The following is a 23937-nucleotide window of genomic DNA, read 5'->3' as shown; positions in this document are numbered from 1 at the left end:
ATGGCAGGAAGAAGTCAGTGGGTTGAAACCAAGGCCGGCAATGTGCATAGATGGAGCTTTGGCAAGAACCAAGGGCAAAGGCCTGCACCTGAATGCAGTTCTCGAGTCAAGCAATAGTAGCAACTAGTGATGCTTCTCATGGCTTTTATCGTGGCAGTCTAATCCCAGGTTACTCTGCTGCACTGTGCGAGGGCTGGCCTGGAGCTCAGAGATGATAGATATAGGGGCTGCTGGTGTCCTCAGTGCCCTGACCCGACCAAACGGAATGTGGTCACAAACACAGCCTTCTGCAAGGGTGGAGCTGTGCAAAGCCTCTTCCTTTTGACCACCATCTGGCTTGGTGGTGAAGGAGCATGTCCTCTGGTGGTGACCTCTCCTGCAGAAGGTCGTGGCAAGCATACTGTGCCACATAGAGCCTGATGGCCTAGCATCTGCCTTTAGCCTGTGCTGGCAACACTCATTGCTGCTGGACCATGGTGGTTATTTTCCGATCAGTCGTGGAAATGTAGAAATGAACAAAAATGAAAAGATCTGTAGCAAATTCAGAGTCTTTTGAGAGGAATATTCAAATGATTTACCAGTATGTATTTTAAATATTTTCTTGAGGAAATCATTATTGGACGTCATTGGAATACAACTTAATCCACTCTGAAGGCAGCTTTTAATTATGGCTGCTGGTGGTAAGGCCATCGGAGGCATAGAAGAATTAATTTTTAAGCTTGTATCAATGTAATGTTCTGTTTTAGGCCCTTTTTTTTAACATATATTGAGGTAGTTTTTCACAGAAACAGACACTCAGCAACGCTGACAGTTTTTTTTTGATGTTTGTGATTGATAGAGCAGTTTTTCTCCCTCAGCAGCATCTAGCCTAACAATGAGAATAGAGTGTTCACAGAGCTTAATTCTTAGATCTGTGTACTTATATTCTGAAAAAAGTAACTTCTGAAGTGCTTTACATGTTAACCTTATATTTTTTTTATCTAAGAAGTACAGACACATACCATTCCTATGGCTCTTAGCCAGAAGATTATCATTTACATAAAATTTCTTTCAAAGGCATAGTTTAAGGCGTTGAGCTCTGGAGGTTAGAAGAGAGACTTCAATCTGTACACCAGCAGTGGGCTACTGGCTTCTGAACAGAAGCTTTGTTGGTCATATTCAGAACACTGTTCACATTCATACTTAAGTAGAGCTGGCATTAAAATTCAGCTAATTTGTTTCATGTGATTCATCAGCTGTGTATTTTATTTAAATCTATGTCACATTCTCTTTCAGCATTTTATTTTGTAGATTCAAGTGTTGAAATAGGCCACTCTAACTCCTTGGTCACTGACTTCGGTACTGACTTAATCTTTGTTTTGCTTGTTTTAAACTCTTGTCTGGAATACTGAAAATAAATATGCATAACTGAAATGTATGTTAATTAAATTTGTGGTATTTCATTTAAAAACATGTACATTTACACATAGGATTTTCCACTTTGCCTAATATAAAACTAACGTAATAGCCAGACTTGCAAAGTTGACATAATCAGATTTTGCTGACTGGACAGGTTTTACTTTATGTGTATGGTCTTAAATTTTTCTGGCTTTTGACCATTCACTCTTGATGTGAAGAACAAGGAATTATTTGTAGATACTGCTTATAAAAGCACAGTATAGAAGCATCCATTTGTTAGGTACGTGATCTATTTAGCTATTTTCTCTAATATTTGGTAAAATTAACAGGAATGTCTTAATTTTACTTTTAGTATAGCACAAGACAGAACTAACAGATCAGAGTGAGAGATTTGCACACAGTTGAAATGCTTTTTTTGATGTAAAAGAGTTGCACTTATATCAGGTGTCTAGCACTGATCCTGAGTTCCTTTATGTCTCTTAACACTAAATCCTAAATATTCTGTGTAAATTTACCATTGTTATTTCTGGAATAATCCCATTGTACCTGGAGTAGTAGGGGACCTAAAATAAAGATCAAAGAAGGTCATTGTTTTTAAAAGCTAACAAGTTGTGAAATAAGATAGTTCAGCTAATTACAGATGTAGTTTGTTAGCTATATTAAAAACATATTTCAGATCCAACCAGATTTTGTTTGAAGTGATTTCTTTTTTTCACATTAAGGCAAACATTTAGTACTCCTCATTCCTTCATGAAACCCCTTTATATGAGAGCATACAAAAAACCTACCACGAAACACATACACAGAAAAAAACAAAAAGACACCATTGCTTCCAGTAGTCATAATGCATCGGCGTTGACCGTGTCTCACTGTTTTGTTGATCTCGTTTGTTTGTTTTTGTTTGTTGGTGTACTTGTGGCATCTTGTTTTAGAAGGTGAGTTAGTTGGGAGCAGACGCTTATTTACCATGAAATCTCACATGGTTGGGTTCTGATCAGTGTCTAAGAAACCGGACTGTTCCTGTTGGAAGAAATATTAGTTTGAAAGTTGGAATTTTAACTGTCTAATTTCTAATGTATGTATTAGAACTTGAATGAATACTTCAGGTTAATGCTGACGTGTTAACTTGCCGTTACTTTGGATTTGAAGTTAGAGCTATAAATTCCTGATCTGCTTTCAATGAATAACCATACTCTAATTATTATGGTTTGTTCATCCGTTATTGTCTCCAGAATTTCAAAGAATATTCCTACAACGAAAGATGTTGAACCACTGCTTGAAATTGATGGAGATATACGGAACTTTGAAGTATTTTTATCTTCACGAACACCTGTTCTTGTAGCACGTGATGTAAGAACATTTTTGCCATGTACTGTCAACTTAGATCCCAAACTACGAGAAATCATTGCAGGTAAGCATGTTTTCAAATAAATAGAAAATGATAATTGAGGTAGAGCTACTTTGCATATTGCACAGGATCCTGAGTTGTTCATCATTTCAGGCCTTCACGTTGTCTGACCTGACTTCAGTAGCAACTTGTTCAGTTCTACTTTGTAGCTTTCTATACAGGCCAAATCATACTAGACTAAAGCAGTTCTTCAGAATGGACAAAATATTGTTAATGGTTGATTCAAAGATAGCTTTAGGAGTTGTGGGAAAACAGTACATGTATCACAATGATATTTTATTTGTAGAGATGCGAATTTACTTCCAAGTAGTTTTTAACAGTTGCAGGTAGCATCAGCATCACTGAAGCCAGTGAAATAGAATGGAATGTCTCCAATCTGTTGCGTCTCCTGCTAGACACCTGTGCAGTTGGTACCTGCCAGTCATTTTTTTTAGTCTGTGTTAGGATGATATTTAAATTGCTAATAGGGTAACTGTTGTTCATTGTTATTACTAGCTTGTAGACTCAAAATGTGAACTCAGATTCAGGTATGTGCTTGATAATAAATATTTTGACAACTGCTGAAGTGGACTGATGTGACTCTAATATGACAGAGGTTGCTGTTTGATCTGGAGTAAGGCCAAGGCATGCTAATATTTCTCCTTGTGTAAAGATGCTAAAACTTTGAAGAAAACCTGATCTTCAGATTTAAAATGGGGTCCTGATGAGTTTCTGGTCTGACAGTATCCTTAGTGGGTTCTGAACCCCTTGTGTTTTAGTAAGTGCCCATTGCCTCTTATCCTTCACTGGGCACCACTGAAAAGAGCCTGGTTCCATCCTCTCTGCACCTTCCCCCCAGGTATTTCTGTACATTAGTGGGATACTTCTGAGCCTCCTATTCTCCAGCCTCAGCAGCCCCAGCTCTCTCAGCCTCTCCTCACAGGACGATCTTCTGTCTGAGCCCTCTGGTGGGCTCTTTCCAGTATCTCTGCATCTCTTTGGCACTGAAGGGCCCAGAACTGGACACAGTGGGCAAACAAATCAGAACTTGTTCAAGTATCTTAGGCTCAATCTCATTCTCCTCTTACCTTTGTTCTTCAGATGTTCGTGCTGCAAGAGATCAAATGAATATAGGAGGACTTCCTTATCCCACATTGCCTTTACATGAGGCACCTGCCAGAGCAGCATCTCTGTTCAGTCAGCCTTCATCAGCCTGCTCTTCTACAACCTCTTTTAATGGACCTTTCAACAGTGGAGTTCTATCACCCCAACCTCACAGCAGTTACTATAGTGGTATGACAGGACCTCAGCATCCGTTCTACAATCGGGTAAATAATCAAGAACCAATTCACATTCTTCTCATTTAACCTGGTAGTATTGCGTCTGATGTCTGTGGAATGTTGAAAAGACCCATGCAGATAATATTTACAAATGGAGCTTTGTCCAAAAGTCCGTACATCTCACAGTAATGTTTGCTCATGCAGTCTCGTAGGGAAATGAGGTAAACTGCATTAGAGCATTACAAAGAGGGAAGAAAGGTCAAACACTGAGATGTGGTGCTTAGTTGTAGGATATTGCAGACACCCTTTACATGTATATGCACATACTGCTTTTTAAATGGTAAATTCTACACTCTTCTTCACATGCTTCTCATTAGAGAAGGTCCTGTTTTCTTTCCTTGATAAATTAGGTAAACTACACAAACTTAAAAATATAAAATAAAAATGCAGCAACTTTGGAGGAACTACCCAACAAGAACATACTCAGACATGTCTTCCCTTTTATCTGTTTTTAAAGTTATTCTAGGATCTTTATCCTTAACCAGTGCTGCAGTAGTTTAAAGAATTAACATAAATTGCGTAAACCATATAATTTTGAGTTATTTGTGGGCATCAGAAAACATAGTCTTAGACATGGCTCACATGTAATTTGCAGTGCTTTACTATATAATGGGATTGAATCTAAACAATGTAAGATAAACTGTTTTTTTTAACATTGTCCAAGTTATGAAGGTATAAATAGGCTTATTAGGTGAGACAACCATTTATAAGAATGCCTTTTTAGATGCATTTTACAATGACATTCGTAGTACTGATCTACTTAGAGGGATTTAGTTTGTAGTTATTTAAAATTGGAGTGTGCTCCACAAGTAAATTCTAACTTTGTATTTTTGTGAGATATATTCAGTATTTTTAAACCTTTTTTTTTTTCCTTTTTTTCCTGCAATGTTATCAGGGAGAAAAAAATATTCAGAAAGCGGATATAAATCATAGATTGCTCCTGTAAGCAGTTTTAAGTAGTGAGGTATGATAGTAGGTTAAGGTTCAATTTAGTAAGCTAGGAAAAAAAAAAGAGTTATTCCTTAATGTTCATTAACCAAGGCAGAAGAGAGTATATTTAGCACAGAGCCTTTTATCTGTTCTAAAATTATTCTTATATTGACACTATATTGAGCATATATACTTTTCTGTTTAAATTAACTTAAAATGATGTGCTCTTTGCCCACATTGGTAAATGCTTGTCTTATTAATCTTCCTGCTGATACTGACTCACTTAATTCAAGTGAGTGTTTAATTGGAAGCCCTCGTTTTTGTCTGTTCCTGCACATGATAAGGTTTTAAGTATGTGGTAACTTGCAGTTGAAACTTAGATGTTTTTTATGGCTCTAATAATCAATAAAAAAAGCAATTATTGATGAGTCATGAGTGTTTTTACAAGTATTTCATTTGCTCATTTTTATTAAGTGCATACATGGACTTCCAGACATGATTTTTTTCCTTTTCAAGACTCAAGTGCTCTTATTTTGGCCTTTCTCTAAGAAATTTTATGCTGCTTTTCTAAGGTATAAAGCACTGCATACTGAGATAAGTAGTGAGAACCTTATAATAGTAAGATTTTCTGAGAGCGTTTTCAATCACTTCTCACTTCTGGAAGAATGATATTTAATAAAAGAGCACTGACAGATGATTAGGCTCTCAACAATGAATTATCTGAGGGAGGTCTTTGGATAACTGGATGACACAGCACAGCAGGGTCAAATGCTGCTCTGGAGATGTCTGAATTTTATTGCAAAGTATTCTTAAGTTCCTTGGATGGATACGTTGCCTTTTTCTGACCAGACAACAGTTTCTGTCCTGTTGTTTATAGGTGATCATTTGTTCTTAAGGAAAAAATAAAAAATAAACCTTTGAGCTCTTGTGGAAAGCTCACGTTGCTTGTCTTCAGAAAATACTACGCTTATGTTCTCTATGTTTTTGCTTTGTTCTTCAGATGTTCCTATGTTATGCTCTTGAACTTCCAGTCACGTAATCTCTTCATTTCTGGTTTAAGGCCCCATTCTCCCTGTGCAGTGCTGTGCTATGGTCTGATTCAGCAGCTCTTTAACTTGACACTTTCAGTTTTGGACAGTGATAGAGGGCTAACAGTTTACCCCTGTCTGGTTCCCTGGTGACAAGTTGGTGTCAAGTTCAGCTTCTCTGAATCGCTGCTGTCACGAACCATTGTTAAGCTCATGTTTCTAATGGAGAAGAGCAGAGCAGTAGGCATGTCTAAGTTAACTGAGTGGGAACTAGAAATTATGGCATGTAAGGATTTGATGTTATTTACATCAGTATAGCAGCACATTCTTTGATACCTAAGCTGTGCTTATGACTTAAAGCTCTGTGCTGGTTTGTGCCCAGTATGTATTTATATTGATCTCACGTTTTCACTATACCTGTCTTTTTATACTTTGAGAGTTGAAATGCAGAGTTTAAACTCGATATTGGAGAATTAATTCCACAGGTGGGAAGCAGTGGAGTAGCTGAAGCGGGCACGAGGCATAATTAGAAATTGTGAACAAATTGTGGTATAATTGCCTTATTGGACAAATTCTTTCATTGCTTCGTAGTTTGATGACTCGCAACCGAAAAACAGGTGCTCACTTTGTTTCAGAGGGTAGTCTGCAGTGAGAGCTGGGCATGTGAATGTGGTATCATAATTAAGCATCTCATGCTTGTGGGTTTTCCATGTGGTTTAAGCTGCTAGTGGAAAACGGAAGAATTTAATTATTCGAGAAATAACATAAACTCTTTTTGAGAAGAGTTTTATTTCCACGAGATACCATAGAGTGTGCGCCTCATGGCAGTGAATTTTCTGAATTGTCCTGTCCTGACCAGTATGTATGAGACAGAGCCTAGGCTTTGGTCCTCCTGCCTATTTGGCCAACTCAAGTTGAAAACCACAGAATAAACAACTCCCACGTTTTGAGTAATGGTAACAGTGCATACCATGCATCTTCATACGTTGGAAGAGCATGTGAACTTTCTGTGGTAATAGCCTGAAAGCGTGTGCAAAGACTACCTGTCGCAGCTAAGAATAGAGAATCAGATGTGTTTCTTTGTAATTACTCAGAGTTGGTGCATACGCCATCTTGTTTGATGTACTCATGAATCAAGTTTCTTTCTCTCCATTCACTTCTGTTTCCGAATGCAGAATGCTTTCTTGGTTTGTTTTGATTTGTTTTTGTCCTTATTGATAAATCCCAAGTGGAATACTTCCACAAGTTTTGTTCCTCTCTCATACATTGGCCATGGAGTTACACCATCGTTTGGTCTACACTAAATTTGGTGCAGTGACTACTTAAAGTCTTGTCATGTGCAGGAACATAAACCAAGTAGTCAGTTTTATTTGATACATAGCAGGGTAGTAGAATTTTTAAATATTATGTATAAAAACACCAGTATGGTTTTGGATTGTTTGGGTTTTGTTTTTGTTTTTGTTTTTCTTTGTTTTTGGAGAACTCAGTAAAGAATGTAAAGAGTTCTGTACTTCTCTTTTTTGTGAAGTCTAAAGACTGTTAGTTTTCCATTACATTGCCTTAGAAGGGAATTTGCAAGAGAACAAAGGTGTTTACTTCAAAACCTAATTCAAGTTCATAATTAGATCAAAACCAAGATTTAACAGTATTGGAAAAGCCCTTCTTAAATACGTTACTAGTTGTAAGGGTTGTGTTTCTCAAATGTACAGACGTGCACACATTTCAGTTGCGTGCCAGTGGGTACCACGTGGATTTCAGGAAATGTGTTTGTGCAGCTGATTTTAGCACTTGAAGAACTGGAGCATATGGAGTATTTTGTTCAAAATGAAGTAATTTGTGATTTTGAGATCGCTGTATCTCATAGAAATGACTTTATTAACAATCACTTATTAATATCACTTTCATTTTTGAACAACTGTTCTGGGTACTGTGAAGCATTTTGCATTTTACTGAAAATCTGATCATGAGTTCAGCAACTCTGAGATGAATGAAAAATACTAGAAGTGTGAAACATTATCACATTTTCAAAACAGCTGTTAGTGTATAACTACTATGAGCACCTAACTCTGATCCTCTTGTAAGCCGTGTTGAGGAACCTGCTGGCTTTGGGGTGAGCAGTGGGGGGAGGGAGGGTCAGTTGTGAGGGGTTTTGAAGAACTCACTCCAGAGCTTTTGATTGAATTCTGCTAAATGCAAGAAGTAAAGAACACTGTTAATAATTGCTCTTTTCGCTTTATTAAACTCAACTACGGAATATGTTTTGTTGAAATAAGTTTTCTTTTGTTATTACATTTTGATTTGTGTAATTGTTTGTCCCTTCTTTTTGTTACATTTATTTTTTTTTCCATAGCCATTCTTTGCCCCATGTATTTACATGCCAAGGTATTACCCTGGCAGTTATCATCTCATCTCACGTCCACTAAAAACGAGTTTGTCCAGAGATCAGAGCAATGGCCTAGTAAGTATTTTGAAGGTTAATTCACATACTAACCTAGACAATAAGTATAGTGAACAATGTAAATGAAAATTGTTAATGATGATGCAGTATTAGACAAGTAAAAGCTCTTTTTTATAAACAGTTTAAGCAAAGGTGTTATTGATATGTAATGTAAAATGTATTTTGTTTTAACTTTAGAAGCTAATTAGAGTTGAAAACAAATTCTAACATGCAGGTATGAAGATTGGAGGAGTTTAACCTGTAATATTGGCAGGAAAACATTTCAGTGAATGTGCCAACTGTGCTGCAGTAAATTGATACAGTACAATATTAGAAGAATAAAATGCCAGTGATAAATTTATATTCAAATTTTATAATAATACAAATTCTGTGACATCGGGAGAAAATAAAATTACATCTCTTCATGTTGTAAAGTTTTCTACAAATTGAAAGGCCAAATAAATAACTTAAAAGCAATGTTTTAAATATTCAAGTAAAACAAAATACATTTTGTCTGAAGCGTGCATTAGTTATAGCTTGGTTTTGTAAGTATATGTAATTCAACTTTATTTACCCTTTGAAAAGGAAGAACAAACAGACTTTTCTGGCTTCCTGTAGAATAATACAATTTCTATTAAGAATATTTATTTTACTGACAGATGGCTTTTCAAATGCAGTTAAGAACTAAAGAAAGCTTAAAAAAAAAAAACACACGAAACAGAGGCAGTAAAAGCCTTACTTGTCAATGGTTTAATTCTAGGATATTGATACATTGAACAAAGCTATCAGAAGGTTTTAAAATCTTTTCTTTAATCACTAACGGAAAACAAATACGTTTATGTCAAGTTATGTATTATTATGAGATCATTCTCATTCATTATTTACTTCATATTTTTTGTTTAGCCCTCGATCATTTTACCCAAACCATAATATTTTGTTGTTGCTAGGATGTTATCAAGGAGGATGCTGATGAGGGGCTTTCTTCACCCACAGACCCCTCAATGGTAAATGAGTAGTCATGTGGTGTGGAAATTTTAGCATCTCATTGCTTTTTCAGCAGTAATGAGTCTGCATTAATCGTAACTGCAGTTCACTAACACTGCATCGGTGGCTTTGGTGGGCAAATAGAGTAGCTGAAAACTAATGTAGTTTGTGAATGAATTTAAGAGCTAATATTTCACTTATAGATTTTTTTTTTTCCCTGTAGTTTTTCCCTTGCCTTTCTCAGTAGCTATTGTGCATATCGTGGTAGCTAAGCAGAGTGAAAAATGAGGTGGTCATTCGTGACTTAGATTTTAGAGCGAAGTAATTTTTGTGTTTCTTGCTTTAGTCGGCTCTCACCTGATCCCTACTTCTGTAACTGGTGGCATAGAGCCACTGCAGTTAACGCAGTATGAAGCAGTGCTCCATGGGAATAAAATAACAGGCCCTAGGTTAATTCTTGAATCAGAATGCTAACACTGGCATTTTCTGTGACTTGTTCTTTGTTTTAGTCTCAGTATTTGCACAAAGTCTTCTTTATGGGTATTTGTTTTAATTCTAACTGGGAATCGGTGAAAAGTCATGTGGAGATACTACCACCAAAGAGGTTATACAGCTATAATCATTTTCTTAAATATCGCTACTATTGTTGCTGTTGACAACACTTAAAAATTAAAGCTGCAGTTATTTTTTTTATCCAGTAAATATTGCAAAAATAAAAAATCTGTGATATTGTGCAATGGAAAAAAGAAACCTACAAACACACAGATTCCAGAACTACTGTATTTAACTGCACATAAACTTATCAATTATGAAAATGCAATGGAGAATTTACCCTGTAGTTCTGTTTCCCAGGTCATCTTCTACCCTGAGTGAGGGGATGACTTTGAGGTAAATTTTTCTTGTAGTATAATTTCGGAGATGCTGATGTCTTCTCTGTATTTGATTTCTTATCTCAGTATCTTGTTGTCCTCCCAGTCCTTTGCAGCTTGTCATTGTGAGAAGAGAAAGCAGTAGAAGTGTGTGTGTATTTGTGAGTGTGAGAAGGGGACGTGGGAGCAAAGAGTGGAAACTCATCTCAGGGTGAAGTAGTTCAGGAACAGACCTGGGCCTGGTTGTTCCTCTGCTTGTTACCCTCAGCGTGTATCATAAGCAGATAGGCTGCAGGTTCAAACAATTTAAAATATTTGTAAAATTTACAGGATCTGATTTCAAGGGCAACTGATCTGTAGGTTAGAAAATATAAGAGTTACAACATAGAAAAGAAGCTTTGATAATGATAATGAAGGATTTCATTATATCCATTTTTCAGAATTTACCTTTCTGTGAAGCTCAGTAGTACAGAGTATGAGACTATATGCTTTTTCTAAGGTTTACCCTGCATTGTCAATGTAAAATTTTGAATTTTTGAAAGTCTTTTGGGTAGTTTGCAATGTTCTTAATGTGTGGTATTCTGTGTGCCTGGCAGGTTGCCTCACCAGAGTTTCCTCTGTTCTAAAAACCCTTATTTTGCAATCTTCGTTGAAGGTGAACAGTGAAAGTATGGTTGTTGAAGACATTGCAGTTGTCCATAGATTATAGTTGCAATAATTCCATCCAGCTACTAGGCTGCTCTCAATTGATGGATCACTGCCACCATATAAATGAAAGTTAATTAAGAAAGTATCTTAATATGCATACTGGTGCATGTAAATTAATGAAATATACTTTAAAAAAAAAAAAAGGCAAAACAATCTACATTGAGTAGTTAATGAGCACCAGGGCTTGTAACTGATTTGAGGACTAAACACAAGAGGGGCATGTAGAATCAAAACTGACTTTCATGCATATCTAGGAAGAAACCAGAAACATTGCAGTTTTACTGTTGTGTGAAATAGAGTTAATCATTATTTTTAATGTTACACAGCAGGAAACAACTACTGCAAGAGCATAACTTTTTAATATAGACCATCATTGCTATTCCTTGCATGAGCTGAACAGACCTGTGCTGACAATGCTCTGTGAACAACTGAGGCCCCAGCCATTGTTTGCATCTGACACTAGGGTAGAGTGGATATCTAAAATTCCAAATCCTAATCTTACAGAAAACCTGTGTAAATCTGTGTTAGCTTAATGAAAATGAGAGCATACATCATATACAAATAATAAAGCTGTCTTTAGGGACTAAGGAATAAAATGCAGCTGGCAACTCTTTAGGGGCATCTTTGTTACCGAGTGCAAGAGCTCTCCATCCTTACACTTAAGAAATAAAGCAGGAGAAACAGGAACCAGCAAGGCTGAGCAAAGACCTGCTGCTCAAACTGAGGGAAAAGAAGGCCATGTACAGGGAGTGGATGAAGGAATGTGTGGTCTGGGAAGAGTACAGGGATGCTGTCTAGACATGCAGAGACAGGATCAGGAAAGCCAAGACACAAATGGAACTGAACTTGGTGATGAGGGATATGAAAAGTAGTAAGAAGGGATTGTGCAGGTACATGACGTCAGAAAAGAAAGGCCAGGGAGAGCGTATCCCCTCTGATAAATTAGGAGGGAGAACTGGCTGCAACAGGTCTGGAGAAGGCTGAGATACTCAGTGAGTTCTTTGCCTCAGTCCTCACTCACAGTCAGTCTCTCATGTCCCTGAACCTCTGGATGGGGTTGGGAGAACAAAATCCCTCCCAGTGTAGGCAAAGAGCAAGTTCAAGACCACGTGATAAGACTGAATGCGGACAAGTCTACACATTCCAGAGTCCTGAATGAACTGGCTGATGCAGTTGTTGAGCTACTCTCCATTGTTAAAGTCATGGCTGTCAGGCGAAGTCTCTGGTGACTGGAAAAAGGGAAACATCACACCTGTTTTTAAGAAGGGCAGAAAGGAGCACCCGGGGGAGCTACAGGCCAGTGAGCCTCGTATCTGTGCCTGGAAAGATAATGAATCAGATCCTCCTGTAAGCTGTGTTAAAGCACTTGTGATATGTGAAGGTGATCTGAGACAGCCAGCAGAGTTTCACCAAGGACAGATTGTACTTGACAGTCTGGTGGCATTCTTCAGTGGACTGATGGCATCGGTGTGGACAAAGGCAGGGCAACTGATGTCATCTACTTGGACTTGTGCAAGACTCTGGTATGGTCCCACACAACATTCTTATCTCTAATTTGGAGAAGGATGGATTTGAAAGGTGTTCTTATTCATTGGGTAAAGGATTAGTTGGAAAGTCACAGGCAGAGGGTTGTGGTCGGTGGGTCTGTGTCCAAATGCAAGCTGGTGATGAGTGGTGTCCCTCGGGGGTCTGTCTTGGGACTTGGTACTTTTCAAAATCTTTGTCAGTGGGATTGAGTGCATCCTCAGCAACTTTACTGACAACACCAAGCTGGGTGGTGCAGTTAATAAGCCAGAAGGAAGGAATGCCATTCAGAAGGACCTGGACAGGCTTGGAAGGTGATTGGGGTGGGTGGGCTGTGACGTCCCTTGCAACCCAATCATCCTGTAATCCTATGAACTTCAGGATAAATATAGGATATCCTCTAAGAAACTGGAAATGCTCTTCTACAGTTTGAGTATAAATGAATGTGTGTGGCATAGGAGTTCTCTTTTTATATATTTTCCAGGTGCTTTTATGTGGCATTGTTGCGCTTCAAACATTTACTTGTTAATCCTGTTGTTTGTTCTTAAGAGTACTGTTTCAGTTCTGAGTGGTGTTTTTAAAAAAAATAAAATTAATAAAAAAATCATGTGCTTAGATACAAGGCTTCACAATTATTTGAGGTACAGGGCTGATGTAGTGTGATTTTGAAATGGCAGGAGAATGTGTTTAAAGCTAAATTTTCCATTAGAAATGTAATGTAGAACTTCAGGGCAAGCAAATTGTCATGCTGTTTTACAAGTACAAATCAGAGCAGTGTTTTCTTAGGCAAATGGTATTCACATAACATATACTAACTGTGTGTTATGAAAGTATATCTTAAAAGTTTCAGTACCTTATGAAAATATCCCATTACAGTACTTTTCTGTCTCAATGTTGTTTCCTTTGTTTACTTGCGAGCATGTCATCTCTATATACAATCTTTTTGATGTCACTTTAAGCTGTTGTTTCTTTCTGTTCTGTTTTGTCCTTTCCTGAAAGCTGTGTAAGTCTGGGTTAAGCAGACCAAGACAGGTACAGCCACTTTCTGTGAATTATCATTCACTTTTTAGAGTCATTTCAGAAGCTATCATGCTGGCGCTTCATGCTGGGCTGTCTGTAAACTAATGCTCATTACTAGCCCTGAGGTTTGTTTTGACAAGCTGCTTTTAGCTTTTGCATGGCAAGTACTTTTTCAGACTAATGTTCTTTAAGCATCTTTAACAAAACTACTAAGGCTGAAAAATATGTCAGTTTAAGTACAGTTTTAATTCACTTACATGATGGCGATATCCTTAAAGCTATTGCATTACTTATTCTTCAGAGAGTGCTTTTTATAAAGAATGTTTTGGATTAACGTGCATCTAATTCAAACAGTTCACACTTCAACAAAAATAGTCTAAATATTAGGTTGCTTTGCTGTATTTTTTTTTTATACACAGAAGGAACTTCCTAAACTAATTCTTCACGCTTGCAGGAAGTATGACTTGTTCGTGATTGTTAACAAAATATTTTGATCTGAAGGAGAATTGATAAATTAGAAGTGTCGTAAAAACTGCATTTATTTGTGGATACTGATTGATACTGTATTTAATGGATTGAGAGAACAAAGGCAATTGCTTGCACACATTGCTTGGGGATCATTCACTGTAGCAGTACCACCTTGTGATTTTGGCTATAACTGTTTCTTTTGTTTTAATTGATCTAACTGCTTTTTGGGAAGTTTTAATTTGAGTTAATTCACTGACTGACTGCCTTTTGCTTATTGATGTAATATGACTCGTACCAATAGCAAATAGTGTGTTTATGGGAAAATATTAGACAAAACTCTTTAGGAAAAATGGAAATGGTTTGGTGGTTGGTTTATGTCCTTGTCTTGATGAGGATTTTAGCTGTGCTAAAAATCAGGCCAGATTGAGATCTGAATTCACTCCTTGTTAGGAGTCTAATATGTCAACTAGTCAGCATTGTAGGCACCTGATTAGGAAGGCATTGCAGAGCCTGAAAAGTAACTGTCTTGTCTTTGGATGGATTACCAAATCACTACGTTAGGTGCCTGCCCTTCATCATAGTGAAGGTGTAATGCTTAATTTTATACAGTAATTTAGGTAAGCTGCCTATGCAGCGAGTGGGAATATCTTCTTTCTTTAATGTCCAGTTGACATCAAATATTGATATATAAATGTTCAAAAGAAATGAACTTGAGCTTCAGCTCTATTTTCAGCCAGATGAGCAAACCACAAGTCTTAGGATCCCCACCACCTCCTTCAGTGTATTCGAGCGAAGTTGATGGATTGATTGTTTTAAAACATTTCAAACAAATTTGGCTGAGAACTGTGGAGGAATTACAGGTTGAAATTCAAAGTCAGATGCTTCCAAATAGCCTGGGTAGGCAGGTTTCCCACTAAGCTATTCAGAAGCATCTGACTTTGTTTCTCAACCTGTAATTCCTCCACAGTTGCCTACCTCCCCAGATTAGGATATCTCCAGTAACAATGAGTTTGAGATAACTGAGGTTAAGGTCAATGAGAATAAATTTGGGGTTTGCTGCCTTATAGCTGAATCAATTTTTCAATTCTTCTCAAATATTCTTTCTGACAATTTGGGTATGGTTAGCATCATTACCTATAATCTTGATTTTTATAGGTAATTATCTTTGAATATATTAACTTACTGTCAGTTCTTCTGTGAGATTAAATAACTGTAACATACATACATATATATGCATATACATACATATATAGTTGTATGTATATATATATATAAAATTTAGGCTTTTTCTAGTCCCTATATATGTGTGTGTGTATGTGTATACATACATATATGTAGGAACTAGAGAAAAATTATATATATATACTTACATAACTGATTGAGAAATATAGCCCTATTTCATTAGTTGAATTTTGGAAATTCAAAACGTACTTCTACATCTCAGAGTTATGCATGTGATGATAAGCTCTGAAGCTTTGGAAGCTCTTTTGTATCCTCCCAAAATGAGCTTTATTTTGGTGGATTGTCTGTAAAACTGAAACAAAAACTTTTATGTTTAGAAAAAGGAAAGGTACAACCTCCCTTCCTGGGGGAGTTTATACATATGTTTCATAGCTGATAGAACTGTTTCTGATTTTGCTATTTTGAATTTGGAACAACTGAACTGTTCAGAGGTTTGCACTTTGTCCTACCCAGGGCAGGCTCCCATCCAGGAAGAACGCTTTATTTTGTGTACAAATGCATTTGCTTTATTTTTCCACACTTTCTTGGAAATGCCCAGAAGCTGGCAATGTTATCAGGGCAACTTGGGTGTTAGGGATCTGAGATATGAATAGCTTCTACCAAAATCTTGCCAAAGCTCTACATACATGAAACATCCTTACAGTGTCCTGGAGGGCAGCAGTAGTGCTGCCCTGTATTTCTGTGCTGTGATGACTGTATATAGCTCCCTGATTAATTTTGTGAAAAAATGGAGAGGTACTGATATAAATACCCAGTGAATCCAAGTAACTGAGCAGCTGTATTTCCAGTCATCTTTGTCTTATGCTAAACCAAGAATCGTTTCAGACAGGAAAATCTTAAGTTGTGTCTGGGATACTTGAAAAAATTGAACTTGATTAGCACTTCATAGTCCTGGTTTTTATGTTGTTTTTTTTAAACAATGTGATTTAGGAGAGTTACTATTTTTCACATTGGCAGATCTCAAGATGCTGTGTTTTTTTGTTTTTTTTTTCTGATATAAATACTATAATGAACGATTCTCAGGATATTGATATTCTGATATCAGTTACAAATGCCTGTGCATTCTTATTCTCATTTCTTAATTTTCTTTGGCTTGTTGCAGTGCATATTGTGAAATTCTGGGTATACTGAGTTTTTGAACAGATCTTTTATGTGCACCTTCTTGATTCTTGCAGGGAGGAGGAGCAGGTGCAGGACCAACCACAGGAGTTTCACATGTCTCTCTGAGCACAATGAGTGTGGAAGCTGTATGTGAGAAGCTAAAGCAGATAGATGGTCTGGACCAGAGTATGCTGCCTCAGTACTCTGCAATTATAAGAAAGGTATCAGCTGAATTTAATCAGTGTGTTTAATACCTAACCCTGGACACTGACATGGAAAAGGAAATATTTAGCTGACGCTTCTGGAGATGCTTACTGTAACATGTGGAGTATCAGAACATCTTAATTTCTATACGTGCTAAGTTTGAAGAACGTTTTTAAGGCAAGCATGTATTTCTCAGAAAAGGCTCTCTTAAAAACAAGAAAAAGAGCTCAAAAATGTACATGCTGATGAGAGTGGTTATTTTGAGAAAAGAAACAATAAAAAATGATTTTTAAATTGTCATATTTAGATAAATAGTATTGTAAATGGGTTCTAAATCCAGGTAGCAGCTTTTTTTTTTTCCTTGAAAAACTGGCACATCTCTTTTGTTGTGAGTGATGAGGATACAGTTTCATTTCTCTGCTACCACATCCCACGCCTATTTGATTCAGAACAAAGCCACTGTACATTTTTCTGTTACTGGCTCAGTATTATTAAAATATTTTCATTATTTCATGAAATGTAGATGATTCTTCTCCATCAGCAATCATCAATAAATATTCTTCTTTTTAAAAAAATGTTTTTATTATGTAGGATCGGACTTAAGAGTGGTATTGGTAAGCTTCACCAGTAGTCCCCATCAGTATGTCTGGTTTTATCTTTCTGGTCTGTTACTTTTACACCACAGGTCTTGTGTCAGCAATTTACATTATTTAGTTTTACTGTTTTAGGCGAATATAAATGGCCGTGTCTTGGCTCAGTGCAACATCGATGAACTGAAAAAAGAAATGAATATGAATTTTGGTGACTGGCACCTGTTCAAGAGCATGGTAAGACTTCTTCAGTATTCCAGGACATCATAAATTAGTCTTTTCTATTATTAACCAGGTTATCTTTTTTGTACACGCTACTATCCTGGTAACAGCTTATCTCATATTTGTCATCTTAAAGCATGTATGCATTTATTATTTTGTTATTTCATCATCTTGAGTATACACAACTAAGAGCTAGTTGCTTATGGGTTTTGTGTCTTAGGTGATAGTGAACTTTGAAGATTTTCCCCTCTTCTTGTAAGATCTGTTTTTCACGCATGGGTTTCCTTTTCACTTTTTAAATTTGGCTCATGCATGGCACACAATTGCAGGAGAACAGTTTTAAATGAAACTTAAGTTAGACCAATTCAATGAGTTAAAGGGACAATAATGTAATTGATGCGTACTTGTATTCAGTGCAACATTCTCATGTTGTGCTGTTAAATATTTATAGATACCTAATTTCCCTTCTTGCATTGTGAGTTCAGTAGCTTCAAGCTATGGCTTCAAGCTGCACCAGGGGAAATTCAGGCTGGACATTGGGAAATAATACTTCTCTGAAAGAGTGGTCAGGCACTGGAATGGGCTGCCCAGGAAGGTGGTGGAGTCACCGACCCTGGAGGTGTTCAAGGAACGTTTGGACATTCTGTTGAGGGACATGGTCTAGTGAGAGCTATTGGTGATCTATCTTTTTTTTTTTCCTGAAAATTAGGTGCGTCTCTGACCTGCTAAATCAGTCCTCAAAACACAAGGAATTGCGATACAATTTTATTTGTTAGACTTAGATTGATTAAAGCTATAAAACTGAATGCTTGTCTTCGCTTTTAGATTTATATTTATCACTTTGTTTTACAAGAATTTATTGTGTTTTGTGTCATATGAGTTCATGTAAGGGCCTGCAGAAAGTAATTTTGTAAATACAAGAAATCTTCTTAATATTAAAATGTGATTTGCTGTGAAGACAGTAAATGTAGTAGGTCTGTAAACTGATCTTTCTTCATACTTTTCCATTATCACAACCATAGGCAACTACACTTTTACAGCTGAGTTACACATTCCTATATGTAATGGAATTGTTCTTTATCAATTTTCAGGGCTTTTTTTTGACTATGTAATTAACTTTGCACACACACACACTCTCTCTCTCTCTCTCTCTCTTTTTTTTTTTTTTCTGTGTGTGTGTGTTAAGATACTTGAAATGAGAAATTCAGAAAATCAGGCTGTTCAGGAAGATCCTCGAGGAGCAGCTGAGCATGTCACCACTGCGATTTCTCATAGCGAACTTGCTCGTCGTCCTGGGCATAGCACTGAGCTGCCTCACACTGAGCTTACAGGTCTTTCTGGTCAAGCTCCCTACACACTTAACTTCAGCTTTGAAGAACTCAACACAATTGGTCTTGATGAAGCTCCTCCACGCCACAGTAACTTAAGTTGGCAGGTATTTAATAGCCAAATGCATTCTACGTGTGTACTGGTACAGTCTAGGGCTTTTTATATTCTTGGATATGGATGGGTCAACAAGTAAGACTACTAGACGAGTTCAGTTAATTTCAGTTCTGTAAATGATCGTAGTAAGTAAATTTTAGAGCACTGACAATGTCAGTGACATGACCTATTCAAAACAAAACAAAAAATAATTTAAGCATGTGCTTGATGTTTCGAGTTATGCTTTGAGTTATGCTTTCAGTTACTTCATTTAGAGTGGTCAGTAAAAGACAAATAGTTCATGTAGCTGTTATCTCTCTCTCTCTTTTTGTCTTTTTTTCCAGTCACAAACTCGCAGAACACCAAGCCTTTCAAGTCTTAACTCTCAAGATTCAAGTATTGAAATATCAAAGCTCACTGACAAGGTACAAGCAGAATATAGAGATGCATATAGGGAATATATTGCTCAGATGTCACAGTTAGAAGGAGGTGCCAGTTCCACTACTGTAAGTGGAAGGTCTTCCCCTCACAGTTCAAGTGCTTTCTATATGGGTCAGAGTACATCAGGGGGGTCCTTGCATTCCAGTGCAGAACAAGAGAAAGTAAAAGATGGTGAGCAGAAGCAAGATGATGGAAGAAAGTCCTTCCTGCTGAAGAGGAATGATGTTATTGATTATAGTACTTCAGGTGTTTCTACTAATGATGCATCTCCTTTGGATCCTATTACTGAAGAAGATGAAAAATCTGATCAATCTGGTTCCAAGCTTCTACTGGGAAAGAAGTCATCAGAAAGAACAAGTATTTTCCAGGCTGCAGATTTAAAGCTTAAGGGAGTTACTCTCCGGTATCAGAAGCTTCCAAGTGATGAAGATGAGTCAGGAACTGAAGAGTCAGATAACACTCCGCTTCTTAAGGAAGGTAAAGATAAGAAGACAGATGGAAAAGTAGACAAACAACCCAAGTCTCCAGAACATGGATCTGAACCTATTAGAACCTTCATCAAAGCCAAGGAGTACTTGACAGATGCGCTTTTGGATAAAAAAGATTCTTCTGACTCTGGTGTAAGATCTAATGAAAGTTCTCCCAATCATTCTCTCCATAATGAAGGAACAGATGATTCACAGCTTGAAAAGGCAAATCTCATTGAGCTTGAAGATGACAGTAATAGTGGAAAGAGAGGAATTCCACACAGCCTTAGTGGCCTTCAAGATCCAGCTGTGGTTCGCATGTCGATTTGCTCAGAAGATAAGAAGAGCCCATCGGAAAGCAGCCTGATAGCAAGTAGCCCGGAAGAAAACTGGCCAGCTTGCCAGAAAGCCTATAATTTAAATAGAACCCCTAGTACAGTAACCCTAAATAATAACAGCGCTCCAAACAGTCGAGCTAATCAAAATTTTGAAGAAATACAAGGTATGAGAGATCCACCTCAGATTATCCTGAACCCTAGTGCAGGTTCCAATTCAACTGCCATTCAGAATGAGAACCTGAAAAGTGTTGCTCACAAGCGGAGCCAGCGTTCAAGTTACACACGGCTTTCAAAAGATTCATCAGAGCTCCACACTGTCACTGCCTCAGATGGGGCTGGTTTTGGAGAAGAAAGAGAGAGTATCCTTTAAAGAAACAAGGTTCAAACAGAGAATGCCCACATGTTGTAGCTTGCTTGGAATTTGTTGTCAATGTGTGGTTACGTTAAGCTGCATAGTTTTAAGTTTTCAGTACTGTGCTTAGAAAATTTAGATTATTTTCATTCATTTTCTTGAAGAGAAGTAATCTTTAGGACAAATTATTTCAGATCTTCCCTACAAATTAAACTAATGCTTGTCAGCATGGAAAAACAGTTCCTTAAGACTCTGTGCAAATGTTTGGTCAGAGGCATACGTTGCTGAAGTACATACAATTTAATCATTAAAATGTGGTTTTATTTTTCTGTTGGGTAATACTTATCCCTCCAGAACATTCCATTTAAATCTTACACACTTACATACTTAAAATTAATATTAAGACCATGCATCTTTGCCATTTAACATGAGTTGCCAGAAGATAGAATCTCACAGCCCGTGACATCTGTATCAATCTTTACATTAACTAGTGGAGTAAGGTGTGCAACATTTGTATGTTGAAATTTTGAGTGTTAAGGTACCTCTTTGGCTGCGTGTGCACTTTCATTTGCTATGTGTTCAGTAATTGCAGTTGACCTTGTGAACTTTGGGTAGAATGGTGATAAGGTTTGTAAGGAGCGTTGTCTTGATGTGTTGTTGGAATTGGCAGTTATTTATAAGATAATGCCTTACCATTGACTTAGTGAATCAGTTATTTATTATAGGTATGTAATTTTATAGTTACTGGTCTAAGTAGATGCAAACACCTGAGCTATGTTAAAATATTACAGGGATAAAGTGTGAACGTGATATCTGAACGTAAGGAGTATCTGTTGCTTTGCATGATATTTCCTTGGTACAGTGTTTATTGTTTGGTTTCAGAAAGAAAAATGAGTAGTGTTTGCCATTTTTAAAGTATTATGTACTTTCTGGAATTTAGTCAGAGCTGTGTGGCAGCTTCTTTATTTCTGAAGTACAGTATTTGAAAGTTTTGATGTCATCCAAGTATCTGCTTGTTATTGTAGTGAATACCTGTACCGATCCAGTGAAATCTGCATGATTACAAGGGAAGAATTGTTCAAACTAGACTCTGGTAGTTCAAAGAGAATAAAAAAATAAATTGTCCTCCTGGATTTGTGTCCAAATTTCTACTTACTGTGGTATTTTGTTTCTTCACTTGTTAAAAAATGGTATGAGTGTGTTGTTTCAATTAAAATACATCACTGATTTAGTTAAAGGGTGCATTAAAACAGCATTGTTATTTATACAACACTAAATAAGCATCAAATATAAAGATACATTTGAAATATGAAAGACGTTTCTGAAAGAGTCTGTTGTGGAGAGGTGGCCTCATGTTAGGCATCATGGTGCTTGTGATGTTTGTGGGTAGTTCTGTGTAGCTCTGCTTCTGTCCTATTGCCATCTCCAAATGTATTCCTTCAGCTTTTCTCAGAAGGTACTTATAAAAATTATTCTGCAGTAGAGGAAAATAATCTTCTTTATTTAAAGATATTCACAGTATTGGTGAAAAATAACAATTCTCTCAAGTCGTTTTGTCTGATGAAGTCCTCAAATAATCCAAGTAGAGTAATTTTTATATTTCATATGGTTTTGAATCTTTCTATCCCTAAAAGTTTTCTAAGTCTTCAAAAAATATCAAAATTGGGAAGAAACAAGCAGTTGAGTGAAAAATCTTCAGTGTTTCCAAATTATATTTATATTTCAATGTGATGGCTTACCACCACTAAAAAGCAGTCGTTCAGAGCATAATATCAATGTAAGATAACACTGGTCTTAATGTTTGTTCTTCAGGTATCTCAGATAATGTCACAATAAAGAGTCAAGTAATAGGAAATTCCAGTAAAGGACTGTGCAGTTATCAGTATTATGAATTAAATCAGTCTGTGAAAGTGATTTTTGATCTGTGTGAACTTTGCCCAGCATCGGATGGATGCCTCAGTCCTGCCTCTTACCTGCTTTAACTGCATTATATCTGCATCTTATATAATTAAATCTGTTCATGAAGTTATTGTCTAATAGCTTCCTTAGAGATCCTAGAATTAGCAGAATGTAAATGCTTTGTAGATGATTCAAGGGCAGTATGCTACAAGAGCCTTTTGCTAATAGGATGCTAAGTATGATTGATACTTAGAATCTTCTGACTTAAAAATGAATAAACAGAGTTGATTGTTCTCCTTTGAAGTATCTTTGCAATTTTTTTTCTATACAGGTATAAGCAAACAGAAGAAAGAGTAGGGGGAGAGGAAAAGAGAGACAGAAGACAGAAATGGAATTCTTGAACTACAGCATAGTAGTAAGAAGTACATTACTGTTTAGGTTTAATTAATTTGTTACATGTAGGTTATGAAAGAATAGCATTTGCAAGAATTAAAAATAAACTGCAGTTTCATTGCTGAAACTTGTTATTTCTGTACCACAGTTCCTATGGTTACTAGTTGCTTAGTTTGTTGCACAATTGTTGGAATTATGGGACCATAAACAATTTCTAGTGTTGAATTATTAAGTGCTAGCTGTGGGACTTGGGGAGATCATGGAGCCCAAGAATTCCATGGAGAATGGATATAAATGAATAAAAACATAACTTCAAGCTTATTTCTGGTTCTCACCACTTGCCAGAGCTCTTGTAATGATAGAGTATATATCCCTTCTAGTTCTGGATGAATGACTACTACAAGAACTTTATCATAACTGAAGAGTTTCACTTGGCCTCTTGTTCCGATGCCTTGTTAGGTTTGCATGGTAGACTGAAAATAAGTCGTTTTAAAGAGAAAAATTGGATGCAGGTAACATTGTGGGGTTTATAGCTACTCACTAGCTTTTTACAAGGATGAAGTTCACAGGGAAGTGGGAGGAGGAAATTCTTACTTTCTACTTTAAAAACTTGCTACAAAATAATGATTGCTGAAATTCTTGGGGACTTCGGAAAAAGATTCCCGTGTGGGGTCTGACCTGATCAGCCTGAGGTATCTGATCACCATGTGTGACTTTTGTCGAAGCAGCAGAGCACGTACTTGGTGTTTTTTGCAGGTTTTCAGTTCTTAGTTTTCTGAAGTTTTCAAACACTGCTATATATTTTTTTTGTCTTATTTATTTCTTTCAATAATCTTCAGAAATCAATCCATGGAAACTCTTAGCATGGGGTTCTTATGATGAAAACTTGAGGCTTCTCATGGTCTGGGCTTCAGGTGTTCACATCTGTCCATGGAGTTCTTGAAGCCTTTGGTGTTTTTTTCTTTTTTTTTCCTTTTTTTTTTTTTTTTTTTTAAAACCTTTACAACTCTTATGGGAAGCTTTCTGAACATAATGGTAAGTGTATGTAAAGTTCTTTGTACAGCTATGAAAGTCACAGGCAGAGGATGCTAATAGCAATTGTTTTTCCAGTCCACGTTGCACCCCATGGCCTTGGAGCTGGATAGCTTTACCAGCGATGACAAGTTTGTCTGG

The 23937-nt window shown here is 36.9% G+C and overlaps 1 protein-coding gene across 5 annotated transcripts in view; it reads left to right on the top strand.

Moving 5' to 3' along the window:
• The window catches only part of KIDINS220 (kinase D interacting substrate 220), a 61749-nt gene extending 40144 nt beyond the window's left edge, over nt 1-21605 (top strand). For 2 of the 5 annotated variants that reach the window (XM_085217983.1, XM_085217982.1), the window contains exons 23-31: nt 2631-2809; nt 3887-4113; nt 8434-8541; nt 9468-9524; nt 13605-13637; nt 16511-16657; nt 17369-17467; nt 18639-18887; nt 19219-21605. In XM_085217983.1, the coding sequence (XP_085074109.1) occupies nt 2631-2809; nt 3887-4113; nt 8434-8541; nt 9468-9524; nt 13605-13637; nt 16511-16657; nt 17369-17467; nt 18639-18887; nt 19219-20490 (2371 nt within the window). In that variant the 3' untranslated portion in view covers nt 20491-21605. The remainder of the gene's footprint in view (nt 1-2630; nt 2810-3886; nt 4114-8433; nt 8542-9467; nt 9525-13604; nt 13638-16510; nt 16658-17368; nt 17468-18638; nt 18888-19218) is intronic. The other 3 variants (XM_085217984.1, XM_085217985.1, XM_085217986.1) reach the window with 3 other exon arrangements.
• Nucleotides 21606-23937: the final 2332 nt, after the last annotated feature.

This window comes from Meleagris gallopavo, chromosome 2 (assembly GCF_905368555.1).
Source record: "Meleagris gallopavo chromosome 2, MGAL_WU_HG_1.1, whole genome shotgun sequence".
NCBI lineage: Eukaryota > Metazoa > Chordata > Aves > Galliformes > Phasianidae > Meleagris > Meleagris gallopavo.
Note: the sequence above shows the minus strand (reverse complement) of the source record. Positions and strands in the feature narration are given on the sequence as shown.